At 38.4% G+C, this 18,002-nt stretch overlaps 1 protein-coding gene across 1 annotated transcript in view; it reads right to left on the minus strand.

The window, feature by feature from the left end:
- Positions 1-2,719: 2,719 nt before the first annotated feature.
- Positions 2,720-18,002, minus strand: part of LOC117830661 (potassium/sodium hyperpolarization-activated cyclic nucleotide-gated channel 1) — an 88,368-nt gene continuing 73,085 nt past the window's right edge. The window contains exons 7-8 of the mRNA XM_034708868.1: positions 16,748-16,912; positions 2,720-6,609 (exon numbers count right to left, since the gene is read on the minus strand). Of these exons, the coding sequence (XP_034564759.1) occupies positions 5,483-6,609; positions 16,748-16,912 (1,292 nt within the window). The 3' untranslated portion in view covers positions 2,720-5,482. The remainder of the gene's footprint in view (positions 6,610-16,747; positions 16,913-18,002) is intronic.

An 18,002-nucleotide genomic window follows, 5' to 3' on the forward strand; every position in this document is an offset into this window, starting at 1 on the left:
ATTATCTGTCAATGACGTAATGTTGTCATTGTTGTAGTTCTCTTGAAAATGAAATATAACTAAATATGAGCCTCATATGAGCCTCTGTTTGCAAACTATAGTCACCGTAAGAGAGCAGTCATTTTCATGATGACTTGTATTTTTTTAAATGAAGTTAAGGTGTTAACTTAAATTCGGGAGCAGGACCACGCCTAAACCACACCCTCAATCACCTGACAAGCCTACTTAAACGTAGCAAGACTACTCAACCGTTCGTCTGTTGCTCTTCAACCCGCCCTCCCTCACCTTGCTCTGCTTCAATTGCCCTTTTTTCTTACCCCTTACTACTCAACGCTCTTTTGTGCCCTTGTCTAATTCCAGGTACTGCCTGGGATCAAGATCAGCTCCGGCTAGGATAACGCTGAGACGTAATCCCCATCCTGAGTCTCCATCTGCTGGGCTATACGATACACAATAAATCATTACATGTTCAAACTTATATTCTCGTGTGGCGTGGTCCTTGCTAGTGAAGTAATAATCAAGAATCCCTGTCAGTCATATTGATGGATTGTTCACCCTGACTAAAGCAGGTGGCAGAAAGTATTTGTCAATATGCTACGCCCTCCTCCATCACTGCTACATTTGCCAAATAATTCCTCAATTTATCCTTGGTGCCAATTGTAAATGAGCACACAGCTTCACAACAGAAATACACACACTCACTTTTAGATGACAATATGTCGTTTATTTTCTATATTTTAAAGGTTTATTATTTACAAACAAAATAAACAAAAAAAAATCAAAAAGATTTTTTGACAAACACTGTTTGTCTGCATATTGTTGTAAGAAAGTTTACATTTATCTTTCTTTCATCTGTACCAAGTAACCAACTGAAAGTTCGTTTTGTCTAAGCCTTGGATTACATAAATGAGCTGAACAATGACCATGTGAGTGGGGTTTAAGAGGACCGAGCAGCTCCTTATAGCTTCTGCCTCTCTCTCCACTACGCATATCATCAGTAAACATATGAAACCTGTGATCGCACAAACCAAATGAACATCTGGTTTGTCCCCTCTGGGCATTATCCTCAGTTCTTTTTGCATCTCTTTTATTATTCTCAAACCAACAAAAAACAACAAACAAAAAAGAAATATACAAATATATGTGCTGGTTGTTGAGTCTCTATACTGCTAATATGTAAGCTTGTAAGTTTGTGTTTTACATCACCATTAATGCCCATTCCAGTATGTTATTTGTGATTGGTAAAGTGAAAAAAAGCACATAGTTGGGAAGCTCTCCCTCCAAAGGCATGTATCAAGAACAGCACAAACTAACAGTGCTGCTATCCTTCTTGACTGTGTACTAGTTCCTATACACTATGGCATATTCACGTTTAAGCGCTTTCAGTTGTAAATAGACCCCCTCCCCCCCTCCCCCATTTAGAATCTCATACAGGATCAGGGCAGCACAAACTCAGGGATATTTACCATATACACTCAGAGGCCGTTTCCCTTTCAAAATCAGGATTAGGAGCTGAAATGTTGCTATAATGCTGATCCGCTGTATTCCAGGTGGTCTAATTGCAGAGAAACTGGAAGTTTCTTTCATGTTATCGCCTCCTGATTAATGAACTTTTTTTTTTTTTGAACAGGGACAATTTTGAGGGATATTTGGACATATTTTTCCATTTAACAGCCCATACTTTCAGACAACAGGTAACGCTAGCACCCAGGAACTAACTGGCTAGTATCTTAGTGTTAGCAAGGGCTTGGTTATAAAGTGATTTCACCTTTTGGTAGTTTTTACATGAAAATAGTAAAGGCATTAATTTCTAGCTAACAGTCTTAAACCAGTAGCGTTGAATTGGATGATAGAATAGAATATCCTACGGAATAACCGATCGTGTTAAACCTTTTTTTGGCTGTGACATCCAGGTTAAAAATCATATCTTATTCATTGATTAATATCAGCTCTGAACAATGGATAGTGAAGATTTTGAGAGTGATGTGGGTTATATTTTAAGCGAAACAAAATGTGTTTTAACATGTGATAATCTACTAGCTACAGTAAGATAACAGCTTCACATTCAACCACTTCCTAGCTTAAATTAAATTATCAAGGAAGTAAATTCCTAGCTAACATTATAAGCCACAGTCAGATAGTGATTGATATCAGATTTATGCCTTTCACATTTTTATCATGCAACACTACCAAACAGGGCTATAGACCTTAAGCTAGTTCCTAGCTTTAAATGTTAAGGGGCAAAAATGTGTCCTTTTACTATGTTTGAAAATTTGGATAACTGGTTAGCCTGTTAGCGAACGTCAGACAATTGCTAATATCAGCAATCAACTGACGCCTAGCTAACATAACATTAGCAGAAAAATCCACCTTAAATAGCACGACAGTTTTAAGGAAATTATATCTTTCCTATTTTACCGTGTAGCACTACCAAGCGTTAATATACGCTTGTATCCATCTCCTGACCTACAGTAATTTAAGCTAGTAAGCTTAAAAGCTAAACATTGCTCTTACTAGCACATCATTTGAGCACTTTTCAGTGCTGAAGTATAAAGATTAATTTTGTACCCTAAATCTGCATGATTGATAACCTGAAACACAGCATCATAACATTTTAACAGCATCCGTGCTACCAATACTGAGGATGACAGACAGAAATGGCCACTTTATAAATATGGTCAAGTGCTCCCTTACATACTCATTCAACATCTAAGCTAGCTCCAAGAATCCACACCCTTTTTATTAGTAAATCAGAAAGTGCAATTTAAAACAAAGACAATGACTTAGAATGCTGCTTTGGCCAGTTTCCTTCCACACATCAATATTCAAACCAAACATCAGTGGCTATAGCTACAAAGAAAGGTATAAAGGTGCTCCGAATTTGTACAATGTCTCATTGAGCGTGATATGACTGCAAGTCTAAAGATTGCACTTTTATTTTTTAAACTGTACACGACCTCATTGAATATTCTATATAGCTTGACTGACGATGTTAGAAAAAACCTGCCTCTAGGAGTTCACATTGTAAGTAAAGATACCAATTGAATAAAGTGAGACATTTGGCCATCATCATTGCTTACTCCTTTCCTGTCTAAAAACACTGAGACATAGAACACATAGAGTATAGTAAGAATGAATGCGCAGTTGTCTGCAGAAGTGTCCCCTGCACCGAGCTCACACTCATAACAAAGGATGGAACATGGCTATAGTTTAGGCACAAATACTTAAGAAATGTCCATGTGAAGAGTCAATGCTTCTGTTCACACACAGGTAACGTCTAGGCAGACAGACAATGAACAAAACAGAATCTAACATTACATTTAACGTCAACATCTTGAGATAGTATCTTTTTAAGTATTTGTGACAGTGCATGCTTTCATGACATTGGTGGGTTGACTGCATTGGTACACTATCCACACAATCTGTAGCGAAGACTTGTTATCTTTTTAAAACGGTAGCTTGAAGGGCTTAGACACTCTGAACTGACGGGACACTTGATTCCATGAAAAGTATGACTCTATAGAAGAAATCCTGCATTATTAACAGCAATTTTAAGACCAAAGGAAGGCCGTACACAATCTACTGCATGCACAGGGAAATGGCCTGTCAGCCATAACGGCCTTCTTTACATTTTGCTGAGTTATCTTTGGCTACCGTTCGATTAAAATATTCTGAATTACTTTTATCCTTTTATGATAGAGTCATAATATTCAGGCTTGACCTTGCATCCCCCAACCTCAAACTGGAGTCCTGGTCAGTTTAGAGTACCTAAGCCCACATAATGGATTTACATGAGACAGAAACCTTAATGCAAACCAGCATTTCTTTTTCTGACACCTCAGGGTGAAAATGTCTGTATACATGAAGTCTTTAACCTTACCATGTGCTGTTGTAAATATGCCGTGCCAGGCTCTTCAACTACAGTGATTGTGATATGACAGCGTACAGTACAGTTTTACTCAACAAGCAGATGCGCAAGCACATACTTAAATTGTAGATCTGAAAAAAATGTAATGGATAAAAAGGGAAAGCCTCATGTCTGTCTTTAAACAGAACATGAGGAATATGACAAAGATGTTTTGGTTTCCTGAAAGTGAGGCGATAGTAAAGACACATTTCCATAGGATGGTTTCAAACTAAGCTGTGTATTGTAGTTAAATATTGTATAGGTTAACTTGTGAAATGTGAAATTAAAAACTACAACACCAGGACTAGGAGTAGTATACAGAGAGAGAGAGGGATTCTTAGAAGTCCTCCAATCGGGCGTTTCTCCGCATCAAGTCCTGCTAGCTATTGCATTAAGGTTTGTCCATCTCTTATGAAACATATGTATTTTGTCGCTTAACCTTTTTCGCATATAGATGATATCCAGGTTCCTGATAGAAGTAAGACATTGTTATGATAGAGAATGCACCACACAGTATCTGTAAATACTAGATCTACAAAACTATTTACAGCACACATATAGGTAATCTTTATGTCACAGTCTATTGCATAATGGTGATAATCTTTAGTTTATAAATATTATAAATATACACAGAAATTTAAGCAACATTACATAACATCTCAGCCATCTGAACTCAGAAATAGAAAACAATAGCATCCATCCATATCTTTCTCTACATGACACTCTCCTCAAAAACAAACAAAAAGTAAGCAGCATTTCTATTATCTATTCCCTTTGGACCCATAACACTGTCATGGTTTGTATGTGAGCCTCTGTGGGGGCAGAGTGGCTCAGCAGACTGTATTTGTGTTGCCAGGAGCAACATAACACTCAGTTACAGTATCTGTGTTGAGTTCTGAAATGAGGATTCAGGAGATTCATTTTGTGTGCGTGTGCTTTTTGAGATTATTTGTCATTTTGAGTCGCTTGCATTTATTATTCCACAGTGGTGCCTAAAGCTGCTTAATAGGAGAAGATAATTTTTCTCTTCCTCATTGGTAAAAAAGGAAAAGTCATTGTCAGAATCCACAATGCATTCCAGTTAAAAAAAAGGAAACATAAATAAAAATACTCATACATCGTATATAATTCTTTATATTTCTCAGAAAGGAAGACTCATGTTTATACTACAGCTTTTAAATTGCCATTGCCAAATATTCTTGTTGGATTTTACACACGTGGTCACATGCACGCACACGCACACACACACTCGCTCACACACCCATACATACAGCAGCATATATACATACACATATATGAATATATGTGTGCATATATATATTTTAATATATAGCGCAAAAGAAAAGAGATGTATCTGTATAATATACATTCTTAAGTTAAGGGAGACAATGTGTCTAAAATATAATACAAGGGCTTTTATGTACAGGATTTCTATGAGGTTATTTTAGAAGAAGATTGAAGAGAAACAAAAATGCTGAAGTTCCTCATTTTTATCTCTTTTGTTTGTAACTCCATTTTTAAAAATGAATTGAAAGATTTAGAGGTTTAAAAAATGAAAAGGGGAAAAAAATGGGATCATAAATTTGATGCAAAACGCATTTTGTCTTGCTCAGTCTCCGTACTGCTCAGGACTGAATCTCTCCTAGATCCAGGGGATTCCCTGTGCTGGGCTGAGGATGATGTTGATGCTGCTGCCACTGCCGCTGCCGCCGCCGCTGCTGCTGTGGCAGAGCGCACCGGTGGCAGTGCTCCCGAGGACATCTGGCGGAACAGGTTGACCCGCTGGGGGACTGTGGTGCGGATGCCGCTCTGCAGACTCATTCCCGGGATCGCCACTGCTGCTGCAGGGGGCACGATGGAGGCCAGAGAGTCTCCTGAGGCTGGGTGTGCTCTGGGCCCCAGAGATGTGTCATGTGGCAGTGATGGTTGGGAGGCCGATAAGTGTCTGACATCTCTGCTCAAGCTGCCTGACTGCAGAGCCTGTGTGCTCTTGTGGATGTCTACCCTCTGAGGTGACGGCACCTGCTGCTGCTGCTGCTGAGGCGATGCCTGCTGCTGCTGCTGCTGAGGCTGCTGTGTTGCTGACCCTGCAGGGGAAGTTGACACTCCAGGTTGCTGGGGAAGCTGCTGCTGTGTGGATAGAGATGGTTGGGCAATAGGCTGCTGGATAAGCGACAGCTGTGAGCCCGTGCGAGAACCATACTGGAAGCTCCGGTTTGCCAGAGGGGTCTGCACTGATGGACTACACGTTGCAGCCGCAAAGGAGCATGGCGACATGATGGCTCCCTGCTGGAGTGGGGTTGGTGGGTTGGTGGAGGAGGAATTGAGGCTGCCATGGGAAAGACTGGGAACGGGATACACCCCCTGTGCTGCAGCAGCGGCGGCGGCAGCCGCTGCCGGCAGCATGCGGGCAGCAGAAGCATTGGCGATAGCTGAAGCACTGTAGGTCAGGGGCACGGACTGCTGGAGCTGGTTGGTACCAAAGGTGGTGGGAAAGGGTGGCTGAGCTGGTGAGTTAATGATTGAGTTTCCTGACATTGGAGTTGAGTTCATCCCGGTGACTGACTGCTTGCGGTCCACCATCATCACCATCTCCCTGTCCTGACGAATAATCTGCTTCAATATCTCGTTCTCCTGCGTGTTGAAAACGCCGGCGTTCAGATCCTTCTGGAACTTCTGCAGCAGCAAGGAATTCTTCTTCCCTGTTGGGGTGCAGTCAGGAGAGGTTAGCACATAAAGAAGTGGCAAACTTTGGTTTCTCTACACCACAGGAAAATATCAGGAGCTACAACAGTAGAGATGAAGATGCAGCTTGTTTCTAAAGGAAGACTTCTGCTTTATTAGCTGTTTTGTTTCTTCAAAAGAAGATCTTCAGTATTCTGCTAATATAGTATATTCCCTCCATATATTTCAACCCTTACAAGCTGCATCTTTGCACGTCCACTAAGTACTGTCATATTTAATACAAAGTGTGAAGGACATTGAATGGTAATGACTATGGGAAATATACATTTTGAGAGGAGTGAAGGACACATAAGGAGACAGATTACTGAAAGTATGACGTGAGAGCGTAGACTGTGAAGGTGCTGATGTGGACAATGAAACACAGAAGAATACTGATACCCACACATCACGCTACTGGAATTTTTTCATTTTTTTGTTGAACAAAAGGCAAAAAGTCTAATCTCTAGAGTACACTCAAAGACTCATTCTACTTTACTGTGTTTAAATCATGACAACTCTGCTAAATCACAACACAAAGACACTAAGTAATTAATTTAATGAAAAATAAACACAAGCAAAGAAAGCCACAATGATCTATTCCAAACAAATCAGCTATAGTAGACAGTCTAAAATGATTATTAGAATGTAATCGATACATAATATCTATATGGAAATCTGAATTTACCATGTCTTACCACATAATGTGTTATTACTTTGTATCATAGAAAATTGCTTTGTCAATATTAAATACAGCCTTTTTTTTGTTTCATTGCAAAAAAAATATTTTTGGCAAAATGATATAATAATTATTTGTTTCTAATAATGGAAACAAATTTTCATTAATGCAGTAAATAAATTTGTTTCTAAAGTGCTGTATTTACAGACTACAAAGGGAATTTAAAACCCTCCAGGTCTGATAATCTTTCTCTGTCTATCACAAGTCATGGGGAGTGATAATAAAAGCCTGGCAGATGGCTTCTTTTAACACCAAACACTTCTGTGGCTTTGGGAGTTTGGGAGCAAACTGGTAAAATGCTAAGTGGTACTAAAAGCATGAAAGACGTCTTGATATTGGTCTTTAGCGGAGAGAATCTCCTTGTTTGACTCCAATAATATTAAAGATCTGTTTAACATGTTTACTCTGAATGACTGGGTCCAAATGTATTTAGAGGATGTGTTTCCTGTAATTACTGTTGACCTTGTGTCTGGACAGGCTGCGAGGCATTATTTGTCAGTAAAGAAGACAGAGTTGACTTTTAGTGCGCTGAAGGCTTTAGCCTCAGTCAATCAATCATTAAGCCCCGTCCTTGAGGGCAGAAGATTTCTGCACAGAGTTTACAGTCGAGCAGCGTTTGTTGGACGGATTTCTCTCCTCTCAAGGCTGCCAACGAGCCTGGCGCTGAGCTGTGAGACAAGACTCTCACAGCTGTAACTGCTGAACATGGATTGATGTTGTGTTTTTGCAGACATTTCTCAGAATCAAGCTCTCCATTTTGACGTGGTTCATTTCAACTGAGACATTCACTACAGGGTTGGGGAGTTAAAAACTAATCTAGCACCTAATACATAGACTCCTGAAAACTTACAAGGCTGCTGTCATTGCATTTTTAAAGCTGACAGGGTTAAACTCTGTAGATTGGAAGGACAATACATGTTTGTTATTTCTCCAAAAAGAACCTGTAGGGATCTGAATGTCTGCTGGGGGTTAGAGACAGGGGAATTGTTAGGAAATCCACAGCAACACACATCAGTTAGTGTGCACAATGTCATCAAATTTAAAAAGGGAAAATACTCATCGCATTTCATGTTGATTTTTCTAAAGCATTTCTAATTCTGGCAGTTTGGTGCCTCTTTTGACTATCTGTCCACATTCTTCTTGCTTATTATACACTTAGTTAAAAAGGCCACTTTATCGAAATATTTAATTAAAAAAAGAGTGAACAGTAGTCTGGCTCTGAGCGTCTATTATGTATCAGAAAAGAGGTATATAGATGTGTATAAAAAAGAAGAGGAAAACAGACACTTTCAACTTACACTGAACACTTTCTATTCAAAAATAATATTTTCTGCTCTCCTTGTAAATCAAACTGAACAAGTTTGGAAAATGCAGTTAAGCTGATCTCTGTATAGAAGAGGGAATCCTATCTTCAGTTATCACCCAGATTTCTTACTTATTACCCAGCTTACTGCTTGTTTCTGATTGGTTAAAACTCCATAACAACGGTAGTTCATTCTTAATTGCAAACACCAGGGACAACCGATTAACCATATGTAATATCATAAAATGAGCTGAAAAGAATCGGACACTTCACTTCTTGTTGACACTGTGGCACAATTGTTACGTTTCTGTCTCAGACTGGCTACTAGGCCCCAACCATCTCTGAGAGGGTACATAGTGGAGCAAGACACTGTCTAGCAATCCAGGCAATGGCAAGTGCATATCTAAGTTGCCAATCCCTTAAATTAACTTTAACCATAAGGGAAGTGATAGTAGCTACAATGTTTTAAGTTGTGACATTTGGGATCTTTTAGCATGGAAGCGCTACAAGCTGTGGAAATGGAGGGAATACTTTTTATCTACATTAATTATATTAAATATGGATGCACTGATCAAACTTGATACGGGTTTTGCCATGGATACCTGGGCTTTGGTTTCGGCCAATACTGATATTGATCTGATCCGATACAAGCATCAATTTAAAAACCTCTGTTCCTCAACTTGGGGATAAGACTGGGAATTATGTTTTGGCAACATCAGGGTTTCCTAGCTTTGTCAGCAAACTGATATAAACATATATATTTGAACTGACTGTATAACTATTCATTAATAATATATTAATGATAAACCTTTAAATGCACCACTGGAATAGTCAGGAATTGTAATGGCTGAATTAAAAAACTACATGAAATGAGAAAAGAAAATAACTTTACCAAATGGAATATGCCACTGGTCAGGCATTACCTTGATGGCAGTCTGAATCAAATCGAGAAATCTGAGTGAAGCTCATCGCTGTAACATGGTTTAACTAGTATACTTAAGCATGACGAGTCTTGAGATGTTTAATTAACTTTGTTGGATTATATGTTGCGATGCTAACCCCACCCCTCACGCATTAGCCTTGCACATAATTTAACTTGTTGCCAGAGTTGTTGGCATGCCAAATTTTAAATACCTCCAAACTGCTGAGCCTTAGTAGTTAGCTTCCCCCATGTTACATTACCTCTCTGCCTTTACAAAATGCACAGCCCTTTGTCTACCATGCCCAATCTAGCTTTTTCAGTCAGTATCTGGCCAATAACCAATACCAAGATCACATTGGCGCATCCCCAATTTTAAACCAATAAAAGCATCTTTAAATTAATATTTTGTGTCAACTTGTTTTTGTCTTAGTTGGTAGCTGGGTAATAAGTGGGATAACGTAAAATGAACGGGTGGCTATGCAAATTGAAACATCATGGTCCTACTCGCCCTGTCGATAATCCAATATACACAACCACCCGTTCACAATACAGTATCCCTTACATAAAAATTATTGTTATCCCTTGAAAACTTAATGCAAAGAAAAAAACAACAACAACAACAACAACAAAATGTTACCACCAATCACAGTTAAAGAAAGACTTCTTTTTCACACAAAAAGAAAACTACAACAGAAATGGATCAGATATGGGTTGAATGATCACTTCAAATTACAACAATTCACCACACTCTGTTGGTAATTCTGTAAAATCCTTTGATATGAGTTTAATATGTAAACTTCACCCATTGATAGGATTTTAAAAACACGATTCCAGTAATACCCATATCTGAAACCTATAACATAGTGTAAATAAACAGTATAAAAACCACTAACACACCAAAAAAACAAGAAAAAACCCACAAGAAAAACATAAACATTATAATGTAAACATCACAGAAATAATGAAGGCTATAAATAAATATTGGGATGCAATCAAGGTTTGACGAAGTAACTTAACATAATTGAATGAATTAATCAAAGAATTATCTCCATAATAGGTTTCCTTTCTTTTCTAACACACCACATGAAAGTTAATTTATTCAGTTCTCTTCCTGTTGAGAGTTAAATAGTACAACAGTAAAGAAGAACCCCAGTTAAAGTGGATAACTAATGTCAGTGTGTTACCTTCACATTACACTACACTGACTTTCTTTGTTATCTTTAGTATTGTATGACCATTTACACAAAGACAGGATTCCTATCAAAAGTCAGACAATCAGAAACAAACTTTTCTATTGATGAAAACATGAATAAATAATGAAATGGGATATCTACATGTAACAAAAACTGTTTGTGGCATTGCATTAGTAAAGTCTTTACTAATCTGCAGGAATGGTTTCATCTATGAATGCACTTTGAACAAAGCATTCAAAGGTTAAATTAAAAAAAAATGTCACACTAGCATGTGCGCATAATCCAGTCGATTATTCTGTCACAAAATAAACATGGCATGTGACACTGGATGTGATCTTTTTGTTTCTTTGATTGTCTTAGTTGTTGACATTTTGAATGTGTCCATCAAAACATCTGCAGGACTGGTGTGGGTGACTTGAATTATGCATTACTGATGCAGGAATTAAACAGTTAATGTAACCTTCAGTGATAAGTCAAAGTCTTGGAGGATGAATTTGAGACCGGATCCATTTAGCAAGCCTCTAAAGGTCAATTTGTCCCTGTTCGAATATTGGAATTGGAATAAAGTGTTTACCTGATGCCTACTCGTCGGCCAGGACACTCTTGAAAACGAGATGTGCTCGTCTCAAGACGGACTCCTGGTCAGATAATTTTTAGATAGATAAAAGATAAAGTCAAATGTGCAACATGTTATTGTTTTCAAAGCATGGTTACTTTTTTTCTTTCGGTTTTTGAGCAAGACAAGCATGTTACCAAATGCAGTTCATATATAGAAACGATACAACCAGCACGGATCATGACAAAGTATCTTCCCTTGTATGAGACAAAACCCCTTCATTGTTAGTGTGAAAGGATGGATCGAATCTTTGTCACTCTGAGAAGTGTCGGTCAGATTGGGTAGCTACAGTGAACTCAGCTGGTGGCTCTCAGAAAAAGGGCAAATGTAGAATTGGACTGTTGAGGTCAAAGGGCATATGGTACGGCAAAAATTCCATACATTTCACTACAGGGCAAAAAAGGAATTTCATTTTTTTAGTTTATGCCAAAACATGCAACCTTGTCTCCTGTGAATTACATTCATATGCACTACTTTAAGATACGTTTCTAGTGCAAAGTTTTAATGCTAAAAGTGTGATGCTAATGTATCAAATCTGAGTCATTGTTATTTGTAAAATATGACTGCTTACTGCACCTGAATTCTACTCTGAAGTTTTACCTGCCCTACAGTAAGCAGATTCTGTTGGAATAAGAGCCCTCGTCGTGGACATTTAGCAGATATAACTGATATTTATCTTTAGCAGACTAGACTACTGTAACGGGGTCTTTACAGGACTCCCTAAAAAGTCCATCAGACGGCTGCAGCTCATACAGAATGCTGCTGCTCGAGTCCTAACAAGGACCAAAAAAGTAGACCACATTACTCCAGTTCTTAGATCTCTACACTGGCTTCCTGTCTGTCAGAGAATAGACTTTAAAATCCTGCTGATGGTTTATAAAGCACTGAATGGTTTAGGCCCAAAATACATTGCTGATCTGCTACTACTTTATGAACCACCTCGACCTCTGAGGTCATCAGGTACTGGTCTGCTTTCAGTTCCTAGAGTCAGAACGAAACATGGTGAAGCAGCGTTTAGTCATTATGCACCACATATCTGGAACAAGCTCCCTGAAAGCTGTAGGTCTGCTCAAACTCTCACTTCTTTTAAATCAAAGATTAAGACTTTTTTATTTACCTCTGCCTTCCTATCTTAGATTATTTTAACTCACTTTAAACTAACATTTTAATGTAATTTTTAATATATTTCTAATTTTCCTTTTCTTTTCTGTTTTATCATATTTGTCATTTTAATTATGTTCTTTTATGCTTGTCTGAATGTCTCCAATGCTTTTAATGTGTTAATGTAAAGCACATTGAGTTGCCCTCGTGTATGAAATGCGCTATACAAATAAAGCTGCCTTGCCTTGCCTTGCCTTGATATTACCTCTTGCAGACATGGTATTTATACATTTTGCTTCAATATCTACATTTCGTTTACAAATAATTGATATAGTCCAGCCAACCTGCTACAATTAGACCCCCCCAAAATAACCTTGATGTATATGAATGTAATTCTGAGAAGAAAAGGTTGTCTCAACAGTGACACACTCTGTCATAAGTTTCTGATTTGACTCCAAGCGGTCTTGTTCCATATCTGTTAAGTACTTGTTGCTTAAGTGATGCAAATAGCTATCTACACTTGGCTCGCAACACAATTCAATAAGGTCACATCTAATATATAAAAATGTATACATGTGCCTGCGTCGGGCAAAAAACACACAAATACAAAGCCATGACAAAGAAAAACAACAATAACAGATCAAAAAGTAGATACAGAATGCAAGCTTAACCACTGATGTGAGACAACATTGGCACATTGTCACTATGCAACTTCAACTTGAGTTTTATATTCAGATAAAGTTGTTTTATAGCAGATAAAATAGGGACACAAATCACCACACATTATCATCTGTAGTGTTATTTGCAGGCATAGATATTTGTTGACAAGGAGGCAGGTTTAGTGGTGTAGCCAGATGCCACACACTGAGTTTGCCTGATTTATGCCATGATAACATTCAATCATCTGTCAAGTGCTTATTTAACAAATCCACCTCTTTAAGCAGTTGAATTAGCGCTTAGCTGATTCATTTTAGACTCTTTGAAAATTTCTTAAACACCTTAAGAAAATGCTGTAGATCACATGGTTTACAACTAATAGAAGCCTTAAAATGATTCAATGTATCTTAACAAGTCCTGTCTATTATTCACCTCGTTCACATGGTGGCCATTTTCCTCTGATGTCATATTCAGGGTGAGAGGCTCAAACGTATTTATAATGCTGTACTGTGTTCTAGCTCTTAAGTCATACAGATGTAGAGAATCTGACAAATCATTATCTAACACTGCTTCTTGATTCATCGGAGACTCAAAGACTATGAACAGCGAAAATCTGGTCGGAAACATTGATGCATTTCAAAATAAAACCACATATAACATAACATGACATTAGCTAGGAATAGGACAGTATTCTTTTTGGATCATGTTTCCTAAATCTACATTGTAAAATAGATTTTTTTAAAGTAACTGAGTAAATACCTGAATGCTAATTTTAGATGTTGTCTGACTGCAGCTAATGGTTTAGCCAATATGTTGCTTTGTGTCAAAATTGCTTCTATTAAACAACTTCCTCCAAATCTGCTGACCATTGTCTTTTATGTTGCTGATTATTCTAGAAGCAGTGAAATGACAATGATTTGTTGGACATCTTGTATTTATATAAAATAACCAAGCAGCAGTCTTCTGTCTTGAAAAATGAAGACATAGCGAGTCCCACTCGAGGCTAGGATTGCAACGATTAAAAGTTTTGGGGGAACGATTATAGTCTGAAAAATAATCACGGTTTCACGATTATCCCAATTATTATGCATTTGTTTATTTCACATTTTTCGGGGGGTCCTCCCCAGAACAGATTAATTAATAATTGAAAGTATCGTATTACACCCGACTGTGCAGGAAAGAGAGAGAGAATGCGACAGACAGACGGACATAGTGAATGTGAGTATGGACATAAGTTCAAACGTAAAACGAGACATTAGATCATGGAGTCTGGTATTGCTCTGTATAACTATGAGGTCTAAGGTATAAGGTATAAGGTCTAAGGTCTGTAGCGCATACAGGTGAGGGCGATACGTTGATTTTGAACTTTTTTGGGACGTTTTTGCAGCTCCTTTTACACTGCACTTGATTGATTTTGATACAACGCCGCCATTACATCGATATAATGCTGTTGCATTTAATAATGAAAATGGTGTTCCTTATGAAAACACCATCTGATTCTGCTGGGGGCAGGGGCAGTACAAAAATTAGGCGGAGGCAGCTGCCTTGCACTTTTAACTGATAATAATACGTTTTCATTTGCAAGTTGTAGCAAACATAATGTACCAGCCCCTTTTTGACAGGAACAACAATAACATTTCCAATATGGTGACCGCCATTGTTTGGGCTTTATAACACTCCTTCAGAAACCAAGGGCTGATGTCACTGAGACGACGCCCACGTTTGACACAGTCTATGGAAATTACAACTGGAACACTGTATCACAACATTATTACGGCAACTGTGATCCCCTGCCTGAGCATGGTGAGGAAAATGGCCACTGGGTGAACGCAGCCATTTCTATAAGTTATACATTGGTGCAGAATTTAAATATCACTATAAAATGTGAAAATACTCCAGTAGTAAATCAAGGCATTTCTCTGTAATATTTTGTAATAGAATACACAGTTTTGTTGTTTTTACAATGCGTCATTCAAATGTATAGAACCACTTCAAATAGCATTATGTGTTATCACCCTACTTTTAATGTTTACCATATTTTTGGCCAACTTAGTCTCAGTAATCTATTATAATTTTAACATTTAATTGTTTTGTATTGCAGAATGACTAGAAACTTCAGGAGCTGGTGTCGTTGAATGTTTTTGAATCTAAAATGAAAGACTTTAAAGCAGAGTCTATAGGACGTCGTTGTTTTTAGCTTACCGTAGCTTACCTGGTTACACAACTGACTCCTAGATAGTTTCTCCTTTATTGCAAACTTTAGTGCTTGTGAATTGTACGTATGTTTCTTGCATCTGTGTCTCCAGCTTTGTATTTTGTTGTTGACTGTCTTGGCCAGGTTGCCCTTGAAAGATATTTTTAATCTCAATGGGACCAACCTGGTTAAATAATTAAGTAAATAACAAACCGATCAACGCATGATAAAAGTAGTCCTCAACAAAAACTTAAACTCCCTGAGTACACTGTAACATCCAAAAGAAATGCAGGCGTAACTTTGTGTACTTAAACGTTTCTCTCTATGACATGTGCTTATACATAAAAGCTTAAGGACAACATTGTCATTTCAAAAAGATACATCAAACTAATGCAGCCAAACATAAGCAAAGACAAAGACATAGGATCTATGCCTGCAACTCAAAATTAATCCTTCTGGACAACACTTTCACATCAACTTAGTATCCTCTACATGTTTTATTTATGAATGTGTCGGTTCCGATTAATGTTCTCGAGCAGACAGTTACAGAAGGAGTGGGAGAAGGTGCAATATAAGGGTCAATGCAACCAATTATTGCCCAGTTTCTGTTACGTACATGTGCCCCTTTTTAAACCATAACAGATTGATGAGTGTGAGAAATAGTTTCACTTATTTTACCTCAGCTTTGATCTGTCATGGTTAAGTTTTTTTTTTTTTTGAATGCTGCTGTATCAGACAGCAAAGATAAGGGAGTATTGTTGATGCAGAGGGTTTGTAGTTTAATGGGTCCTGCCTGCTGGCAGACTGGGCTGGACCTGATGTATGAGGGGCTGCTAGTGCCTGAAACGACTCCCTGATGTGACCTGGCCCTGCTCTTTGTTTTTCTTTCCACAGGGCCTGGTTGATTTTGAGAACTCTGATACGGAGCGGGGTGCTGCTCATACCCAGGAGTGTAGATGAGTGGAAAGAGGGCCGGACACACATGCATGTGAGGTTAGCTTCCATCCACTCGCTGACATCCAGTGGGGGGGTCAACACCAAACCAACAAGGGGGTGAACTGACTCCCTCCCGGACAGCGACATGCACTGCCTCCAGTTAATCCAACCACAAAACTCTACTTTGGTTCTTTAGCAGGATTAATGCTGGTTACAACACAGTTTATTTAATGTTATTTAAGACAAAGAGACGGACGTTAAATCAAAAAACAAAAAAACAAATCAAACGGAAAAAAAAAATAGCATACAGGTCATGCAGCACAAGATGGCAGACACAATGCTTTTATGATGAAAAAAGGCAAACAAATACTGATAAAGACAAGACAACAAGGCACGATGACAGGCAAGAGATTCGACCAATCAGAACAGGACAATAATAAAATGTAGGAAGGCCTTACCAATGCGGTCCAGTCGATCGATGGCAACAGTCTCGAAAGCACGTCGCATCATGGGGTACTCTTCTAGCACCTCATTGAAATGGTCGACAGAGAGGGAGAAGAGTCGGCAGTAGGTGTCTGCACGCACACTCGCTGTCCGTCTGCCCTTGGTGAGCAGACAGATCTCTGTACGACAGGAAGAAAGACAGAAAAAGGAAAATCATTTCTACAAATGCAAAACCAGTAACAGGAGAGGAGAGTGCACAGGGGCATTAAGGGAATTATTCCAGTAATCACAGTACAGATTACCATAAAGATGAACCTTGAGAACACAAGGTACAGGAGCGGAAGCTAATGGGAATGTAAATAAAATGAGAAGCCCATCAGTGGTGCTGTCACTTTCATTACACTAAGATAATTTATCATCCAGCTGAGGCCTAATGGTCCCATAATATGATACAGTAGTCAGCTTAAAAAAACCCTGTCAGGCAATGCTGCATCACTGCTCTGCATCAATTCGCTAATGTGATATACAACCAACCATGAGTATGATTACACAGCATTCCTACATTCTGTTCACAGTGAACACAACATAAAAGACAAGGGAACAGTGCTCTCCTCATAATTCAACAACTATAAGAAAACTACAGGCTCATCTCAGGTGTAAATGTCACTTTGGGTAAAATGTTTGCTCATCAAATTGCAACGTTGTGATTACTCAGTGGGGTTTGGAATATAAAAGGACCCCACTCTGACCCAACATGCAAAGCCTAATTCAGCTCACTTAATCAAGAGGAAGTTGAGTATGTTAGATATTTAGCTCTGAGTAGGGTGCTTGTTATTACTAATACTCATTTAGAACTCTTCTAACAACAATTAAATGATCACAAACAGGACTCATGTTGAGAGGAAAAGTTCACGCTTTTAATTCAGCTTGAACTAATGGGAGCTTAAAGTTTTACGACCCAAAAAATATGTTTTCCATCTGATGTCAGCATCAGCAGACAGAAATCTGTTTCCTATGGGACACTGGTTTGACACTTTGATATATTTCAAACTAGTCTCAAACGGGGGTGCACAAACACACAAACCTGTCACAATCAACTCAAATGAAAATCTTATTTAGCTAGCAATAAAAGGTAGAATGCAGAGGACATGTGGCCTGACCAATGTTGTATATTCAACACTGATGCCATTGTAAATGTCCAAGGAGAGCTACAGATACAGCTGCTAATATTTTAAAATTATGAGCCTGAATAAACCAGACCTTTTATAT

The sequence above is a fragment of the Notolabrus celidotus genome, chromosome 19 (genome assembly GCF_009762535.1).
Source record: "Notolabrus celidotus isolate fNotCel1 chromosome 19, fNotCel1.pri, whole genome shotgun sequence".
NCBI lineage: Eukaryota > Metazoa > Chordata > Actinopteri > Labriformes > Labridae > Notolabrus > Notolabrus celidotus.